The sequence below is a fragment of the Triticum aestivum genome, chromosome 4B (genome assembly GCF_018294505.1).
Source record: "Triticum aestivum cultivar Chinese Spring chromosome 4B, IWGSC CS RefSeq v2.1, whole genome shotgun sequence".
Classification (NCBI taxonomy): domain Eukaryota; kingdom Viridiplantae; phylum Streptophyta; class Magnoliopsida; order Poales; family Poaceae; genus Triticum; species Triticum aestivum.
This window is the reverse complement of record NC_057804.1, coordinates 661,023,160-661,040,660: the sequence shown is the minus strand read 5'-3', so window position 1 is coordinate 661,040,660 and position 17,501 is coordinate 661,023,160. Positions and strand designations below refer to the sequence as shown.

Sequence of the window (17,501 nt, the reverse complement as noted above, 5' to 3'; positions counted from 1 at the left end):
CCGCCGAGGGGAGCCTGTGAGCGCCACGACCAGGCGCCGGCGAGCATGCTGCGCGCCACCTCGACGCCACCCCTGCTCCCTCCAGCGCTCACCACGCCCTCGGCACCGAGCTCGAGTGGAGATGCCACCGAGATGATCCCCGCCACCCGGCCCTCACACGTCCGCCGCGGATCTCCCCGAGCCACCTTCGGAGGGCAGGGGGCCGCCGCCACCGCGGCGAGGCCAGTGGCAGCGGCGGAGGAGAGGAGGCGCAGGGGAGGGGTCCGCCGGCGACGCGCGGAGTTCCCCCGAGTCGCCCGAGCGGAGCGACGCGGGGGTCACACCAAAGTTTTCCAGCTTGATCAAGTTTGAGCCAAAAACTTTCATCATTTTTCATCCTTCTTTGTAATTACTATTTTTTGTAAGCGGTGTACGTACCACCGGGTTCCAAACGTTTCCCTCTGAGTTTGGCCTCAATATATTCACTGAAGTATTATTCTATTGAGAACCTCACATCAACAGGGGAATATACACTGAGAATGACAGAAAACAGATATATGCTCAACAGTAGCTTCCATCTGCACAGTAATTTAGATGACACATTATCACATTTTATCCTCATATTAATCGGCCTCGAGCATGCATCATTCACTGGAATCTTGAACTTAAATTTCAATGCCAAGACGTTAAAGGATCTTCTCTACATGGATGAGCAACCTATGCCAGGATACCTTTTCACTGCTCAGGGTTCACCATACCCCATTCAGCTCAGCACTTGGCACACCATACATTTATCCAAATGATGCCGGGACCAAATTGGTGTTTATAATTGACTGCATAGAGCTATGGAACCTGGTCACTGTGTCCACGTCATGTGAACTTTGAGATTTCCAGGAGCTCTGCCCAAATTTGCTTTGTTTGAATTTCTTCTTGCATGGACTTGTTGAATTCGACAATTATGTCAAGTCCGATTATCCTTGTCTGTGCAAACATCTGCTTCTACTTCAACATTTCTCTCAGCCGCCCTCTTCATTTGGATATTTCCTGCTAGCTGACTTTGTTTTACTGCGGTGGCAGTAGAGACCTTTGGCAGACTTCAAGGGTCTCAGGACCTGCACTAGTTTCAGAACTTTCAGTGTTTGTTCAAAGCCGATTTATCCCCTGGAACAACATCAATAGCTATAATACCTTTGAATTTCTTCTGGAGCTTCTCTTTGAGAGTGCACACACAACTCCTGAGTTTCAGCTTCCCTACTTGATGACTTCAGTGGGGTAGCAGCCAGGAAGAGTGCAAAAGCAATAGATGCACAAGACATTAGGATTAGTACAGTATGTGGAATTAGTATAGGGGTTTCAGTGTTCCCTTTCAGGCTGTTTGTCCAGGCGCTGTCGCCAAACAGGATCTCCGCCGCGAAGATGATATTTATAAACAACGTAAGACAAAATGCAAGGAAGGCTAATATTTCGACACGTAGAGATACCCTGTAGTTGCCCATTATCCAACTTGATGAGGCGATGCGGAAAACAGGAATAACAGCTGAAGGCAGGGTAAACGCCTGGATTACTGGACACAGAATGATCAACTGATATACCCCTTCAGAGCCTGCTACCTTTGCAGAATAGATTGCAGGAATCATGGAAAGAAGCTTAAGTAGCACATGATGCGCAAACAGAGACAGGTTCACGCCAAAGAAATGCTCTGTGACTACATGGCTAGCGATAACAGATGTCAAAGCGATGATGTGGCTCGAAAAGAGAAGGACCGCTAACAACACAAGTGGTGCCATGGAACTCGTAAATATCTGCAGAAAACAAGAATCCAAATAAACTAAGGATTTTTCTAAATATTGTGATTTGAAAAGTTGGATTGATACTGTGAAGACAGGACTCACAAACCTCGTTCATTAGCTCGACAGCATCGTGAAAGGTGTGGATCACATTGTGAGTAGCTTCCGCTGCTGCTGAGCTCAACAGAATATAGTTCACAAGAAAAACCCCAGTAAAAGTAAATACTATTGAAAAAAGGTGGTCATGAAACAGGCCACGCAGGGTATGAACATGAGACCTCTGAACCTGCATATATGACATCACGTTAACATGAAGGGATAACTCAAATAAGCAAGAATAAATAGCAAAGTGCAAAGACAGCGATCCTACCACTTCATCGAGAAAGAAAAGAGTATGCATCACCGAGTACAAAGTGAAAAGTACAGTGCCCTTATCTGATATGTTTCAAAATATCTCTGAACCACCATAACCAAAAGTTCAATGGTTCTTTCGATCTCGTAAAAGGTGTATTAACCACATCATTCATTATGAACAACTCCACATGACTCATCATGAGTACATGCAACACCATTTGCAGAAAGAAAAGTTACAACAGCCTAACATGGCATTTCTTAATGGATCAGTTTGACACAACTTATTCACCTCCAAATATAAACCCAAGTACATGGACAACTTTACTAGGTATGAGCAAGACACTGGAAAATACCTGAACAATGGACGAATGAACATAAAAGTTGTGTGACATTATATTTGCACCCATAAGTGCCATCAGTGAGTAAGCACTTTCACCACTGAACTTAGGGAACATCACATTCACATGAAGAGGAATCTCAGGTTGACTGATTAATAAACCAAGCACAAAACAAAGAATCGTAAAGCCAGCTATGCATGCATTTAACGTTCCAGCCATCCTCTTGTCCTACAATGAGCAAAAATAATAAATCATAAGCACACACCATCTTAGAGGAATTATAACAAGTCACCCTTTTAGGAATTAGTAATGAACTTACCCTAGGGGATAACATATATGGCAGCACATTAATTAGAAGGCATGCAAAAATAATGGCTGTGATAAAATCATCCTGATCAAACACAAGATTGTATCCAACTGCTATGCCTAAAATCTGAAATATCCAAAATATTAAAAGTTCATAATTAGTTAGGAATCCTCACAACGAATTAACATGGCATACTAAATATGGTACAAGTAATAGCATTGACAAAAACAGTTCTGTGTGAAGTTTGTGGACACAGTACCATGGTTAGTTCTGATGTAAACAAAGACATCCCAGCTTGGAGGCCGAGGCCAACACATATGAACTGGCTGTACTCCTGGGCAGAAATCTTGAAATTCATGTAAAAACATTACAAGTAAGACCAGATGGTGGATGTAACTGAGAAAATACACAACATCCAGGGAGCATCTTGCAAACAAAAACCTACAGTCTTTCCCCACAAAGAAAAATGTAAAAGTTTTTGTCAGGTTGAGATATTTCAGAAGAATGGCATTTTGGCTCCTGGGCTCATGTACAACCACATAATAGTGAATTTAGGATGGAATTTCGGCTCCGGAGTTACTGCGCTGCGCTCTAACCCTGTGCAATTTTTCATGCAGTAATCAAATTTGTGGTGCTCTGGATAAAAAGAAACAGAATATCTGCTCATAAATTTATTTTCTTACAGCACCACCAATGTTATTTGTTCGCGAAAGTTTGAACGCAGTTAGAACAAAAGAACATACTATTTGTTTGTTGCCAGAAAATTTAGATTATTTATTTATTATCAGATTTTTTTAAATGTTCACCAGGGAGCATAAGAGCTGGGGCTGAGAACTGAATTTCTGTTTCCATGAAGAAATTAAATTCGTGGTGGTCTGGATAAAAAAGAAACATAACATGTGCTCACAGATTTGTTTTCCATGAGATCATCACAAATATTACTTATCCACAGATATTTGAATGTACATATTTGTTTTTGTTGCCAAAAATCAGAATTTTTAATTATTTGGTATTAGTAGATTTTTTAAAGCAAAACTACTGTTCATGAGGGAGCACCAGGAGCATTTAGCTCGGGTCAGAACTGAAATTTATAGTACTCCCCCATTTTATTTACTCTGCATATTAGGTTTGACTAAAGTCAAACTTTGTAAAATTTGATTAATTTCATAAAAAAAATTATAAATATTTACCATAAAAAATCCATATGATGTGAAAATACATTTAATAATAAATCTAATGGTATTTGACCAAAGCTAGTACACGGACTAAATAAAAATAAAGAGAGTATTATTTGAGATGAGAAGATTCCTTCTCGTAAACAGTGACCTAGAGGATATTGATTACTCCAAGATGGAGGATGCATGGGCAACAAGAGTAGCAGGAATTAAAGAAAGAAGAATTTGGTATGTACCTCTGCAAGATTCTTGCCGGTGACCATGCCGATGCAAGTGGCGAGATACTGGTTGAGGACCGCCGAGAAGTTGAAGAAGAGCACCAGCAGCACGAGGTCGTACCCGAAGCGAGCCCCGGCGTCGATCGCCGCCACCCACTTGCCGAGGTCGATGTACCCCACCGATATCAGCAGCGCCGTCCCGAGGGTACGGGAAACATGATGCCGGCCGTCTCCGCCGGCGAGGGACTCGACGCCGTGCACAGCTTCCATCGCGTCCACCGCGGCAGCACCAGCAGCAAGCAGAAGCAGAAGCAGAACCAGTCGAGCAAGTTCACAGGGATCGATGTATATCTTCAAGCAGGTGAGAGGAGGCGTACGTGTTGTGCTGAGAGGGCGATGGCGTGGTTCGAGGGTAATGCGGTGATCGGCGAGGACAAAAATGAAGCAAGAGGATAAGGGCGGAGGCTGGACGCCAAGCCAAGCAGCGAGGGTATTTCCGGTACTTTGCGCCTGAATGGGACCAAAATAGTTCTTGTACATTTTTTTGCCGCTAGAAACCTGCAAGCCGTCTGGGAAACCTGCAAGTCACCTGGGAAACAGCAATTTCATGATGATTCCACTAGGGTGCAGGGTGAATGCGACACATGTGATGTGACGCACACTATTTGGTAACCTTGGGGAATGGGAGTTTACACCAGAAAGTTTTTGGGAGGGGTTAGGGGTGGGAAATATATTTTTACTCTCGTTTCTCTGTTTGATATATAATGGGAATTAGTTTAGGAGTCATGCACACGAATTAACATGATCTTGTGGAAAGAGATATATCGGTGGAGATTGGCTCCCTAAACTCTTATTCCCCATCCCAATTAAACTCCTATTCTCTCCAACCAGTCAATGGATTTTTCATATCATCACCCCTCAACTCTTATTTCCATTTCTAAACAAACATGCCGCCAATTCAGGCTCACCATAGAATTTGAACTGTATATCTTGTTAGGTGTGCTTGTACCCATACGAGCGAGGACATAGTGTACAGATAGGCCCTCCATCCTGCAGTCGATGCCCATGCTATGATGATGTCACAAGTCCAAAACTGAAATCATGATCAATGTTGGCTGAGTGTAAATCTGCACTGGCTAGTTTGTTCTTTTAGTTGTTAATCATCAGGGATTTCTATCGAACATTTGAGTTAAGACAAAGGCAGCTATATTTCTGTGGGCAGTGCTAGCCGCCAGTCCACCCGCCGAATCCCAAATTGGTCTCCTCCCTCGCCGTACATTTTTTTTCCGTGGCTGATGGATCTCAACACAGGCGCACGAAAAAGGGAACGGTGGATGCTCTGGACTCTCTGGCGGCCGCTTAGCCATCACCATGACCGAGAAGCCATCACCATCATCATCTCCGACCTTCGCTCGATGGCTCTTCGCTTGGCGCCACCGCTCCCTCCTCCACCACCCGAGCCGGATTAGCTCCTTCCATGCTGCTGCGGTTGACCCGCCTTCGTTTTTTTCCTTTTCAGGGCTTGTTGAGTTGTGCCCTCAGCAGAACCTATTTGTATTCTATGTTTGTATGACTGCGTGTGTGTGGGTGAACTTATGTTGTACCATTTGGCTGTGGTGGTTTGCTTTATTTATAAAGCGGGGCGAAAGCCTTTTTCGGTAAAAGGGAACGGTGGCCACTAGAACGCGCAGCAGAGAAATCAATAGTTAAAGTCAAACCCCACCCCCGTCCTCTCTCTCCATCCTGTGTAGCGATTTGTCCCCTTCACCATGCTCTCAACATTCGTCGTCGAGATGGCACTAGTAGAAAAACTACTTTATGTGAGACACATTAGTCCCGGTTTGTAAATGAACCGGCACTAATGATACCATTAGTCCCGGTTCGAATGGTTATGCATTAGTCCCGGTTTATTTGTGACCTATAGTACCGGTTGGTGGCTCCAACCGGTACTAAAGGGGTCATGGCCTTTAGTACTGGTTGGTGGCTCCAACTGGTACTAAAGACCCCCCCCCCTTAGTACCGGTTGGAGCCACCAACCAGTATTAAAGGTGGTGCGCTGCCACCCATAATGCACAATGTTTAGTCCCTTTGCTAGTTGAGAGGAGCTTGCACCGGTTTATAAGCCCCGCCGCGGCTACTGTGTCGAGCTCCTCTCTAAGCAGGCCTTTGTAGGCCTATTGCAAGTCTTCTGCCCTGTGGGGCCTACTGGGCCATATGGGCCTGCATCCTGGCCCAACTAGAGGTTGGGTCGCTAGTCGTATGCAGGCCGTGTCGGCCCAGTAGGCGGGCTGTTTTTGCTTTATTTCAAAAAAAAAATCCCCCAGACCACGGCGCGCCTCCACTAGTAGAAAAAGGGCCTAATGTGAAGCTCATTAGTCCCGGGTTGCAACAGCTAGGCGGGCGACACTCATTAGAACCGGTTCGTGGCGAACCTTTAGTACCGGTTCGTGCCACGAACCGGTACTAAAGAGGTCGTGGCCTTTAGTACGGGTTGGTGGCTCCAAACGGTACTAAAGACCCCCCCCCCTCTTTAGTACGGGTTCGTGCCATCAACCGGTACTAAAGGGGTGTGCTGCCACCCGCAGTGCACAATGTTTAGTCCCACCTCGCTAGTTGAGAGGAGCTCGCACCGGTTTATAAGCCCCGCCGCGGCTACCGTGTCGAGCTCCTCTCTAAGCAGGCCTTTGTGGGCCTATTGCAAGTCCTCTGCCTTATGGGCCCTAATGGGCCGTACGGGCCTGCATCCTGGCCCAACTAGAGGTTGGGTTTCTAAACGTATGCAGGCCGTGCCGGCCAGTAGGTGGGTTGTTTTTGTCGTGCCTCGTGCCACGTGGTGGCCTCGTGCCTCGTGCCACATGGTGGCCCTTTAGTGCCGGTTCGTGCTGAACCGGGACTAAAAGGGGGGACCTTTAGTCCCCACACTTTAGTGCCGGTTGTAGAAACTGGCACTAAAGGCCCCTACGAACCGGTAATATAGCTCCGTTTTCTACTAGTGCTCGTGCCACGTGGTGGGCCTTTGGTCCCGGTTCGTGTTGAACCGGGACTAACGGGGGGGGGTGACCTTTAGTCCCCACCCTTTAGTGTCGGTTTCCAGAACCGGTTCTAAAGGTCCTTACGAACCGGTACTAAAAGATGTTTTTCTACTAGTGTGGCAGTATACGTTGCCACGGTCGTCGGCCACAACACCCATTGATGAGCTGGAAAAACCATGTTGCCTGGTCACTGCTTGTAGCACCATGGCTTGCCCCGTCGCAGCTCCAGTAGTTGCCAGCCACAGCAAAACTGTTTGCCTGTGCATGCAAAAATGCATGCCGGTTCCAGCAAAAAATGGCTCGTCGTCGAAAATCGTAGCAAAAATGTCTCACTGGTTCCAGCAAAATGACTCGTGGGCTATAGCTCAGTGTCGTATCAATTGTAGCACCTCATCTCCCTCGTCGTGCTGACAACGCCTTACTCCAGCATCCATGGCTGCCAGTTGCAGTACCGGTGGCCATCATATCGTCTCTAGCACCAGCGGGTGCTGGTTGCAGCACTCGTCATCAGGTGGCACTGCATCCAGCAAAGGCGGTTGGTTGTTGCAGCACCAATGGCCACTGTCTCCAGCACCGATGGTTGCTGGTTGCAGCACCCATGGAAATCCCCGTCGTAGTAGCGCGCTCGCCATGGAGTCACGAGATGGCCAGGACGGGCTCACAAGTCTCCGAAGAGACTGTGCGTGCCGATGCACCCAAAGTCGAAAGGATAGGTGGGGAGGCAGCTCTCCTCCCATGAAGAGGATAAGAATGGTGGTGAGAACACACATGAAATCAAGACGCTGCAATGGACTAGCCGTGCTAGAGGGCGAGGTGGGGTGGGATTGCGCCGAGGAAGAAGGTGCTTGAGAAGAAAGTTGCACCGATGCTAGCGTGCGAAAGGAAATCTAGGGAAGAAGGTGTTCTAGATAAAAACGAATGGATGAGAAAGATCAGGGAGGGATAAGGCAAGCTTCCTCTGCCGCTTGGGCTCGGAGGGCCAGGTGTAGTAAGCTGAGTAGGTGGGGCGACGCACGCGTGAGGTGATCGGTGCTGCGCGAGACTGGTTGCCTGATCATGAAAAATACTATAATTAAGTAATTGTTTTCTTTACTAGGTCCAGATACTGTTGCGATGACGAGATGGAGTTGGTATCATTTTGATATTAATATATTACCCTTTGTCACAGAAAATGTAGTTTTCTCCTTCTTCAACCACCACACCACACATGCAAGTTACATATATGTTGCTAACTGCATTTGGAGTATGGACCGTAATTTTAGACATAGTGGTACGCGATTATAGTTGTGCGCTTGAGTGAAATTTATATATAAATAAAATCAAGCAACTCAAAAATAGGAAGACCGAGGTAATAAACAGACCAATGGTTTACCTTAAAAGAAGCAAGTACCACATATTTTTGACTGTTTGAAACACACTTAGTGTTCACACTCCACATCTCCACACAAGAAGACTTGGTGACGCTAGCGCCCGCTGCTATGCTCTTGACAAATGATGAGACCAAACCAGAGTCCTGGTACATCACAGTACATATGATGAAATAGAAATACATAATGTGTGGTATAAAGCAGACCATCCATCAGCTTTGATCAGCAGGGTCATATGGGTAGCTTGGGTAGGGTAGGAAAGAGGCGAGGCAATGGCAAGTCTGTTCCACGAATCCAATTAGATGCTCAGTTGTCGCCATGTCTTCTTCAGCCATCTTCTTCATCTGCTCTTTCATCAACAGCAAGCTACCGTTAGCCTTTGCCACGTGTTCCATCATCGCTCTTTCAATCTCAGCAATTTCAAGGATAATTAGTGCACGCAGCTCATCCCGAAACTTCGCTTGTGCACTCAGCAGATCATACTGAGAATGCAATTCTGCAAATACATTACATTCTTCCCTCGATGCCTCAAACTCGGCCAACTTAGCATCATAATACTCATGCACTTCCTGCACCAGCAGGTTAATTGAGATGAGAACTTGTGATGTATAATCCACATCCAGCAAAAGAAACCTCTTCTATATACACCCGATTATACAACTGAACATCGCACTTGAATTCTTAATGTCCCATCACCAACCGGTTGAAAATCCAGTGGTCCATAGGACGTTGGTAGGTTGAGTCATTTTAGAATGGGGAATGCAAACATAACATAAGAAGTCCCAACAATGATAGTTTCCATCACTACGTATTAACAATAATGTGCTTAAAATTTAGAAGAAGAATTTTTTTTAATGTATGGCAATTTTATGTCAATGCCACTAGTCGCTCCTGCAATTCTACTTATGCCAATACTTTGATCTAATTATCAAAATGTCATTACTCCAGTGAAACTTACATCTTCCAAGATTACGGAAAAGACCGATAATGAAAAGAGAAGTTTGTCTTTTTGGCAAAAAAAATACTAACACGTGGGGCCAGTAAACCGGTTTGAACGATGGTAACGGCCCAAAAGCAAAGGCGGTGGCAAAAAGGAATGGCATTTTCATAAATAGCTGAAAAGCAACGTCATAGTGAGAATTGCACGAGATTACTGACATTGACATAAATTTCCCGTAATATAACACTCCTAATGTCTAGTTATAAATTACGTTTAAAATACAGACAAAAAACTTTTGTTGTAAGACATCGTCCTACTATATCCAAGTATTGAAAGAATAACCTGAACACTTTCATGTCTCAACTAGAAGCATATCATTGAACATACAACTTGAGCACATCTATAATTCTGAGTGCAGGTATTTCTTTAAGATATGCATTGGGATACAAGTGATGTGGGTATAGGCAAACGAACAACCAACATATCATGGAGTGTGACAGGCAGCCGTTAATGATTTAGAGACAAAAGAAACTGATGTGGACTGGTGGTAGAGACAACTATTGTTTCTACTATAGGAGAAAACAAAGAAAACAATAGTCCACAATGCAGCACCCAATGAAATTACAATGGACAAAAGAATCAGAACCTGACAAAATGGTGCATGGAGGTCGATAAGATTGCCTTCGAATTCTTCCGCACATTGAGGGCACTGGTTAGAAAGATAAATATGCATTCATAAGTAGCGAAATCTCAGGTTCCCGTAATTTGATTCTTGAATGTAAGTTAATATGAAGTACATTAGAATCTGGCATGTTACCTTCATATTCTCATTCCTTGAAAGCTGATCCATGAGCCACCTTGTTAGGCACGACCTGCCGTAGACGTGCCCGCAAGGAATGCAACTGCAAGTTGGAGATGGGAGATGATCTAGAGAACACAATCGCATGTATGGATACATGTATAAAATATAGTAACCCCAAGACAAGTAAAATGAAAAATGGCTGATCTGGTCACCAAATGCAGTAAGCACCATGAAAGATCCAACAAAGACTGCCCTCCTACACTATATGATCATTTGGTGCCACATCGTCAGCACCCTCAACCCAAACCAGCCTAAAATGCATACACAGTGATCACCTAACTCAATCGTGTCAAATGGATAATGAACTCATGATCTGTAATAATTCAACTAGAGGTAAGACATTAATCCAAAATTGCAACTATAAAAATTGTTAAGTTGATGGCGAGAAGGAAACATTAGTACTAATTCAATCGCCATAGTTAACCTATCATAAACTTAAATCTTAACATTACTCAAAACCAAGCATTGTTCCTCTCGGTGAGAAAAAAAAAAGATCAGAAACAACGGATTGTAAAAGCTGGTGCATGATATTAAAAAAACAACTGCATCCACTAGGAGTAGTTGTAATGTTCCCCAAGCGGTGGCTACTGCATATATTATCATGATAAAATTCCAATCCCATCATGGAGATGGTATTAATCAAAGCAGGACATAACTGAAGTTATTTCAGTGGGCTAGCATATAGGGCGCACTTTTATCACAATATCATGGAATAAAGCGCCAGTTAAGTAGTATGTACCCCAAAAAATCAACAGTCGAAACCATATTCCTCACCAGATGTGATGCTTGCCCGTGGAGGTCCAGGGTTCCAGACAGATAGAGCAGGTTGGCCTTGCTGGTGCCTTGGCCTCAACGCCTTCCCTCCCTTCAGCAGAAGCCTCCATGTTGGAGATGTTCGCATTATATTCGCCCAAGTAGATACTGCCTCTGTATGAGTCGTCGGTCTCCTCGCCCGAACCAGATGCAGTATGATTTAACTCGTTGCCTCTGCCACCCCATTCACTGGCTTCCACAGTATGCGGACATGGCCCCTCTCTGACCACTATTTCGACATTGGCAACCTCGTCCCCGCCTACCATACCTGGTGCGGGTAATGACGAGAACACGCACGACACACAAATCATCAGCTGAGGGCAATTCTGCTCCATGAACACTATCATATCCTTCGGCACGATCTTCTCTTGTTCAGCCATCTTCTTCAACCGGTCCTTCATTAACATCAAGTTGGCCTTAGCCATTGTCACCTTTTTGTTCACTATTCTCTCCATCTGAGCAACGCGTTCTCTAAACCATTGTTGAATATCAATACACGTTGCCCTTACTGCAACAAATATATGCTCGTAGAACGCATTAATTTCCTGCAGTTCAGGTCAATTGAGCAAACGAAGAATTTATGAGATGTAATCAACATTACAACTAAAGAAACCTCCTAACAACGATACTAGTTATAATAATAAAAACCTTGAGGTGGATACTGCTACAGTTGATTATGGGTTTATAACATTTTCTCGAATGTCTGGTTAGCAATTCAATAGGACCTAATATAAAGTAATTTAATACGTGATTACTGCTATGTACTAACTAGTAAGGATGAACATGTTGAAATGCAATATCGTGTATAAGGATGGTTTTAGACGACATCCAGAATGAAAAGGATGAACCTAAGTTCTTCACTCTGTTAGTGAATTAAATTCAACAGAGAACAAATTGTGAATGACGAATAGATCGACATGTCATTTGAGGCCAGCATAAGGACAGAAGTGCTACAACTCTATGGGCAAATAAAAATATAATAGTTTTTGACCAGGCTTAACAACACTAGTTGCTTTTGCAATAACCAATTTGTTGGTACAACTGTGCCCACTTGCAACTGGTAAAATCCACCCTTGCTTACAGGTAGACTGTATATATACATGTATTAATTAAAAAAATAGAGAAAACTCCACAACTTCTCCAACATGATTTTATCCTGAAGAGGAACTGAATGATGTTTAGGTCAAAAGTCTTCATATATAATCTGAACTCAAAGTGAGAGACTGGACTATATGAGAAAAAGGCATGTAGGCCTGATTCTTCTCCATCACAGATTAGCTTTCCGCTTTGACTCAAATCTGATATACGCTACCTATTGTAAGCCATACGGACAGGATGAGGTGACAGCTAATTGTTGATCCCCTAGATTATGAAGGCTGCTGTCATGCATCCTTGTTTTTCTCAGAAGGGTTATCAACATTAAAATTTGGTGTCACACACTCAGTGGCGGAGCTATGTTGATGAATTACTGAAGAATTATTTTTAGGGAGGCTTAGATTAGAAAAAAAATTAGCATCCCCCCCCCCCCCCCCCCCCCCCCCGCCCAGTCATTTTTGGCTAGCTGCGGCACTGCTCATGATAACCAATTTTTGTTTGTTTTCTTGTCGGTCTAGTAGCAATGAGACTAATAACCATGGTAGAAAAAACTAGTGTTTCTACTATTGGAAACACACAAAAGATAGCGCATAATGTGAAAAGGTTCTAAGAGATGTTGCAGGGCTCCACCTTACCACACTAAAGCTAAGGCAATATTAAAATCTGAGCTATTGATTGATAGGCCTTCGTTAAAATTTAGTGTCCCTTAATAGTCAACTTCTGAACTTATCTAAATATCCAGATTAAATTGCAAAATAAGAAGGATATTGAATTAACCAACAAATTCTAAAATTAAATTAACTACAAAAGTACAAAATACCTGTGTTTATTTAACATGCAAAGTTTAAATTGGAATGAGGTATCATTGTGTTGCCAAGTTCTACTCATGCAAAAATTGTGAGAAAGAAATAGCGGGAAATGGATGCTATTAATTCTAGTGAATTATTTGTTTCCATGCCCAATATCTTAATTCTATGTAACTTTTCGCTATTAGTGGGGGTTGAATACTAAAAGATACTATTATTGCTTATTGAATTGAATCAAAAGGTCCGGTTATCTCCTAAAAGGTAAGAAAAATGTCAGCCTATATATAAATCAACATAAACCAACATCCTACATCTAAAGTGGATGTCCTTAAAGACAAACTCGACACATCTATAGATGTACATCGGATGAAAGAAATAGAACCTCAGCACTGCAGCAACCCTCCAACATGTTTTCTGGTGCATAGAGGTTGATAATAAGCTTCTCCTCGAATTGTTTGCCACACTGCGGGCACTGGTTAGAAATATCAACAGTCATGGATAAGTTGAGAATTTCCATTCAGATATTTGATATACATCTTTAATATAATCTGTTCACTGAGTATATGCAGACCCACTCGTGGTACCTTGGCACTATTCTGGCCAGAACGACGCAGCAACGTCTCCATACAAGATCTGCCATACACATGCCCACAAGGAATGCAACTGCATTTAAGAGATAGATGTTATGATTAGTGATCCAAAAGTGTCACTAGTCTCACAGTTAGAATACAAGCCATGCATATGTACGTAGCATGAGTGCATCTAATATGTGTAGCAAGAGTGCATTATGAAAAATAGAAACTAATATGCTATAAAGGATGCTAAAACATTTAATGGATTTTGAAAATATAAATAAATATATGGACCATAAACAAAGAATTTTCAGATGAAACCTAGATCCACAAACTCATAAATATTTATTGTGGTGCGGTGTTCAGTGAAGGGCAGAGTCTGATTAGAGGCCTCGTTGCAAGTTGCACCTTCCGACGAAGAAGCCATCTAAGACACCAGATTAATTGATGATCCGGGGGAGTGGACTGGCTAGGGCTAGGGTATTTAAACGATGGTTTACTGATTAGGTCTTGGACTGCCGCGTGATGGAAAATGGCGCGGTTTCTTTTCTGGCGCTTTGGCAAGCAAAATTTCAAATAGCAGCGCTAAGCTTCCCGGACTGCTATGGATTTAGCGGAGGTTATCAGCCCTTTTGCGGTCGTTGCTGGAATAGCCGTAGAAATTACGTCAGTGTAGTGAAATCTCGTCTAAAAGGCTATTGCGGCGCTATAGCCTGCTAAATAAATTTCATGCATAGAATGGAAAGAACTCCACCATCAGAGCAACTTTTCGCCCAAGAATAGCATTGCACACAGTGAACTGTAAAAAGAAGATGCAATCCTCTTCAGTATCTAATTAGCAGCAGTGTATGGACCTCAGAAAATCAGATCTCATGCCGTATCTGATCTTCTTCGGTACCTAATTAGCGAGTGCAAAACACAGACGATACTGTGCTGATAGCCCCAAATCCAAAAGGAATCCAACGTGATGGTACAAGGAAGACCATATCCCCTGCAGAAAAACCTAGAACCCTAGGCCGCAATACACAGACGCGACATCACGGCCGGAAATTGTCCGCTGCAAAAAAGAAGCAGCAGCGGAATTGCACTAGGACCGTGGGGGTGGAGGCCCTCGTGCGCTCACCACATGCGATGAGGGCCGTCGCTGGTCCACGGCTCCGTGCAGCAAGGGCAGATAGTCGCTGGCGACGGCGTCGCTTTGGCCTCACCGCCGGACGCTGCTTGGCTTGCCTCGGCGACACCTCCGGCGTCTCCCCCTGCGCCGGTGGTGTCCGCAGCGAGCGGACGCGGCGCCTTGGCGCCGGCGATCTCCTCCCTTCCAGGCATGGGCGGCGGGGACGACATTGGAGGGAGGCGGAGGAGTAACGGACGAGGTTTTTCTGGGGGAGGTCGAATTCGGGAGGCGGAGGAGTGTGGAGTGGGGTTTCTTCTTTTGACTTGACGGGAGGCAGTGGAGTGGGGTTAGGTCAACTCCACTGTGGGCTTATTTTTCAGAACAAAAATCCTTTTCAATGGGCTCCCTGCTCCTATATTATGTGGATGGGCCATTCCCCTAAATTGAAGAAAGGAATTCTAAAAAAAATGGTTCACGAGCACTCCTGCGGGAGCCTCACAACGATCAGCGTCATTTGGCGCGCCCTCAGCCGCCCGCCACGTGCCATGCTCTGGGCACTCCCTCCTGATTTTTTCTATTTTTCCGCACGCGATTTCAACTTTTTAAACATTTTTTCCGGGGTTTCTTGACGTTTCGGTTTTTCACTAGTATTTCTTAGCTTTTGGAAAAACAATTCGAAAAACAAATATTTTTGTGCGAAAAATCGCGTTTTCTTTTTTTGCTTCTGCAAGAGGCATGATTTTGCTTTCGCGAGAGGCACGGCTATGCCACTCGGAAATGAAAAAAAAAAGTTTTCTATTTTTTTTTCTTCCGCCAGAGGCACGGTTTTGCTTCCACGAGAGGCACGACCGTGCCTCTCGGAAATGAGAAAAACACATTTTCTGTTCTTTTTCTTCCTCAAGGGGCACGGTTTTGCTTCCGCGAGAGGCATGGTTGTGCTTTCGTGAGAGGCACGGCCGTGTCTTCTCGAAAATGAAAAGAAACACATTTTTTTTATTTTTCTTTCGTGAGAGGCACGGTTTTGCTTCCACGAGAGGCACGGTTGTGATTTCATGAGAGGCGTGACCGTGCCTCTTTCAAAAAGGGAAACACCCGTGCTCCCGGTGCGGTTTTTTCGTTCGTTTTTTTTGTGAAATTTTTTTGTCAAAACCTATCAATATGGGATCTAGTTTTGAAGATCTCGACGTCAGGAATCCAACGGTGAAAACGGTTCAAGATTTAGACGCACGGTTTAAGAGATACAACGTTTTGAATAAACGAATGTATAAAAAAGAGAAAACTCCCAGGTTGCGACAAATGGCGCACATGCAGTGGGCCACTTGTCATAACCTGAAAGGTATGAGTGATCTTTGCGAGGAGTACTCCTCAATTAGTGATTTCGGAGACTTTGTCCACCATTCTATATGTCCCTCGCCATGTAGAACTGGGCATGTATGTGTAAGTACAAAAAAAACTGGGCCTGTATGAACGTGAGATTTCCCGTGTCTCTCTCATCTTCGTTCTAAGCCGACCCAGACCCCTCCAACCACACGCCCTCGTCGCCGCCTACTCACTACATCGGCTTTGTCACTGCCACATTCCCCCCCCCCCCATGGTTCATTATCTGGATTCATCTAGCCCAACTCTGTCGTTGTCGCCAAGGAACCCTCCCCAAGCATCATGGCTCAAGCCCTCCCACCTTGATCCAAGCTCATCTGCAGTGTCCCGATCACTAGTAGAAAACAGGGCTTTGGTCCAAGCTCGATCTACATATTAGTCCCGGTTGCATTACGAACCAGGACTAATGTGAGCATTAGTCCCGGTTCGAGCGTCTAGGGCGTCGGGCAGGCATCAATCTTGGTTCAAATGAGACCTTTAGTCCCGGTTGGAGACACCAACCGAGACTAAAGGGTGTGATGCCCTTTAGTCCCGGTTGGTGTCCACAATCGGGACTAAAGATTAGACCTTTAGTCCCGTTGGAGACACCAACCGGGACTAAAGGGGTTGAGGATTTAGTCCCGGTTGGTGTCTCCAACCGGGACTAAAGGTCCAACCTTTACTCCCGATTGGTGGCTTTGGTCTAACTTTAGTCCCGGTTGGAGCCACCAACTAGGACTAAAGGGGTTCTGAAAGTTTATTTTTTTGTTTTTTCAATTGTTTTTTGTTTCTATTTTAAATTGCTTATATCTTTTAGGATATTTGATGTTTTTGAGTGATTCTTATTGCATTAGATTCAAAATTTTGTCTAGTTTCTGTTTGTGCCATTAGTTTTCAAATTTGAATGATTCAAATTTGAAACTATTCAAATTTACTCCAAACCCTAGATTGTGAATAATTTGAGTTTAAAATAGTTTTAAATTTAATTCTTATTGCTCCTAGTCACATGTTAGATTGTTGTCACAGTAAGATTTATTTTGTTATTTTTAGAATAATTTAAATTAGAATTTTAATTAAAACAGTATTGTTTTGCTTATATAGTTGTTTTAGTCCTTTAATTGTTGTTTTTAATTATTTTTAGTTAGTTCTTTCTATAGATTTTAACATGTTGTAGTACGCTTCTGTTAGAAAATGATAACCCACAAGTATAAGGGATCGTTTGTAGCCTTCTTATATAAATAAGAGTGTTGAACCCAACGAGGAGCTAAAGACAAAACAAATATTCCCTCTGTTGGGTAACGTAGCATGCAATTTCAAAAAAAATCCTATGATCACGCAAGATCAAACTAGGAGATGCATAGCAATGAGAGGGGGAGAGTGTGTCCA

At 43.9% G+C, this 17,501-nt stretch overlaps 3 protein-coding genes across 3 annotated transcripts; all 3 read right to left on the bottom strand.

Annotated features, from left to right (window-relative positions):
• Positions 1–460: 460 nt before the first annotated feature.
• Positions 461–4,564, bottom strand: LOC123089738 (protein ETHYLENE-INSENSITIVE 2). Its single transcript, XM_044511329.1, has 7 exons — positions 4,177–4,564; positions 3,025–3,111; positions 2,778–2,891; positions 2,474–2,686; positions 1,876–2,052; positions 1,168–1,781; positions 461–1,091 (listed from the first exon to the last, which is right to left on the bottom strand). Exons 1-7 carry the CDS (start codon positions 4,426–4,428, stop codon positions 1,085–1,087), a joined length of 1,464 nt encoding a protein of 487 aa, XP_044367264.1. The 5' UTR covers positions 4,429–4,564; the 3' UTR covers positions 461–1,084.
• Positions 4,565–8,571: 4,007 nt separating this feature from the next.
• On the bottom strand, positions 8,572–11,711 carry LOC123089737 (E3 ubiquitin-protein ligase RFWD3). Its single transcript, XM_044511328.1, has 4 exons — positions 11,134–11,711; positions 10,315–10,399; positions 10,144–10,206; positions 8,572–9,126 (listed from the first exon to the last, which is right to left on the bottom strand). The coding sequence occupies exons 1-4, from the start codon at positions 11,625–11,627 to the stop codon at positions 8,770–8,772; spliced, it is 999 nt and encodes a 332-aa protein (XP_044367263.1). The 5' UTR covers positions 11,628–11,711; the 3' UTR covers positions 8,572–8,769.
• A 1,711-nt stretch (positions 11,712–13,422) lies between these two features.
• On the bottom strand, positions 13,423–15,043 carry LOC123090398 (E3 ubiquitin-protein ligase RFWD3). Its single transcript, XM_044511718.1, has 3 exons — positions 14,769–15,043; positions 13,658–13,736; positions 13,423–13,545 (listed from the first exon to the last, which is right to left on the bottom strand). Exons 1-3 carry the CDS (start codon positions 14,987–14,989, stop codon positions 13,423–13,425), a joined length of 423 nt encoding a protein of 140 aa, XP_044367653.1. The 5' UTR covers positions 14,990–15,043.
• Positions 15,044–17,501: the final 2,458 nt, after the last annotated feature.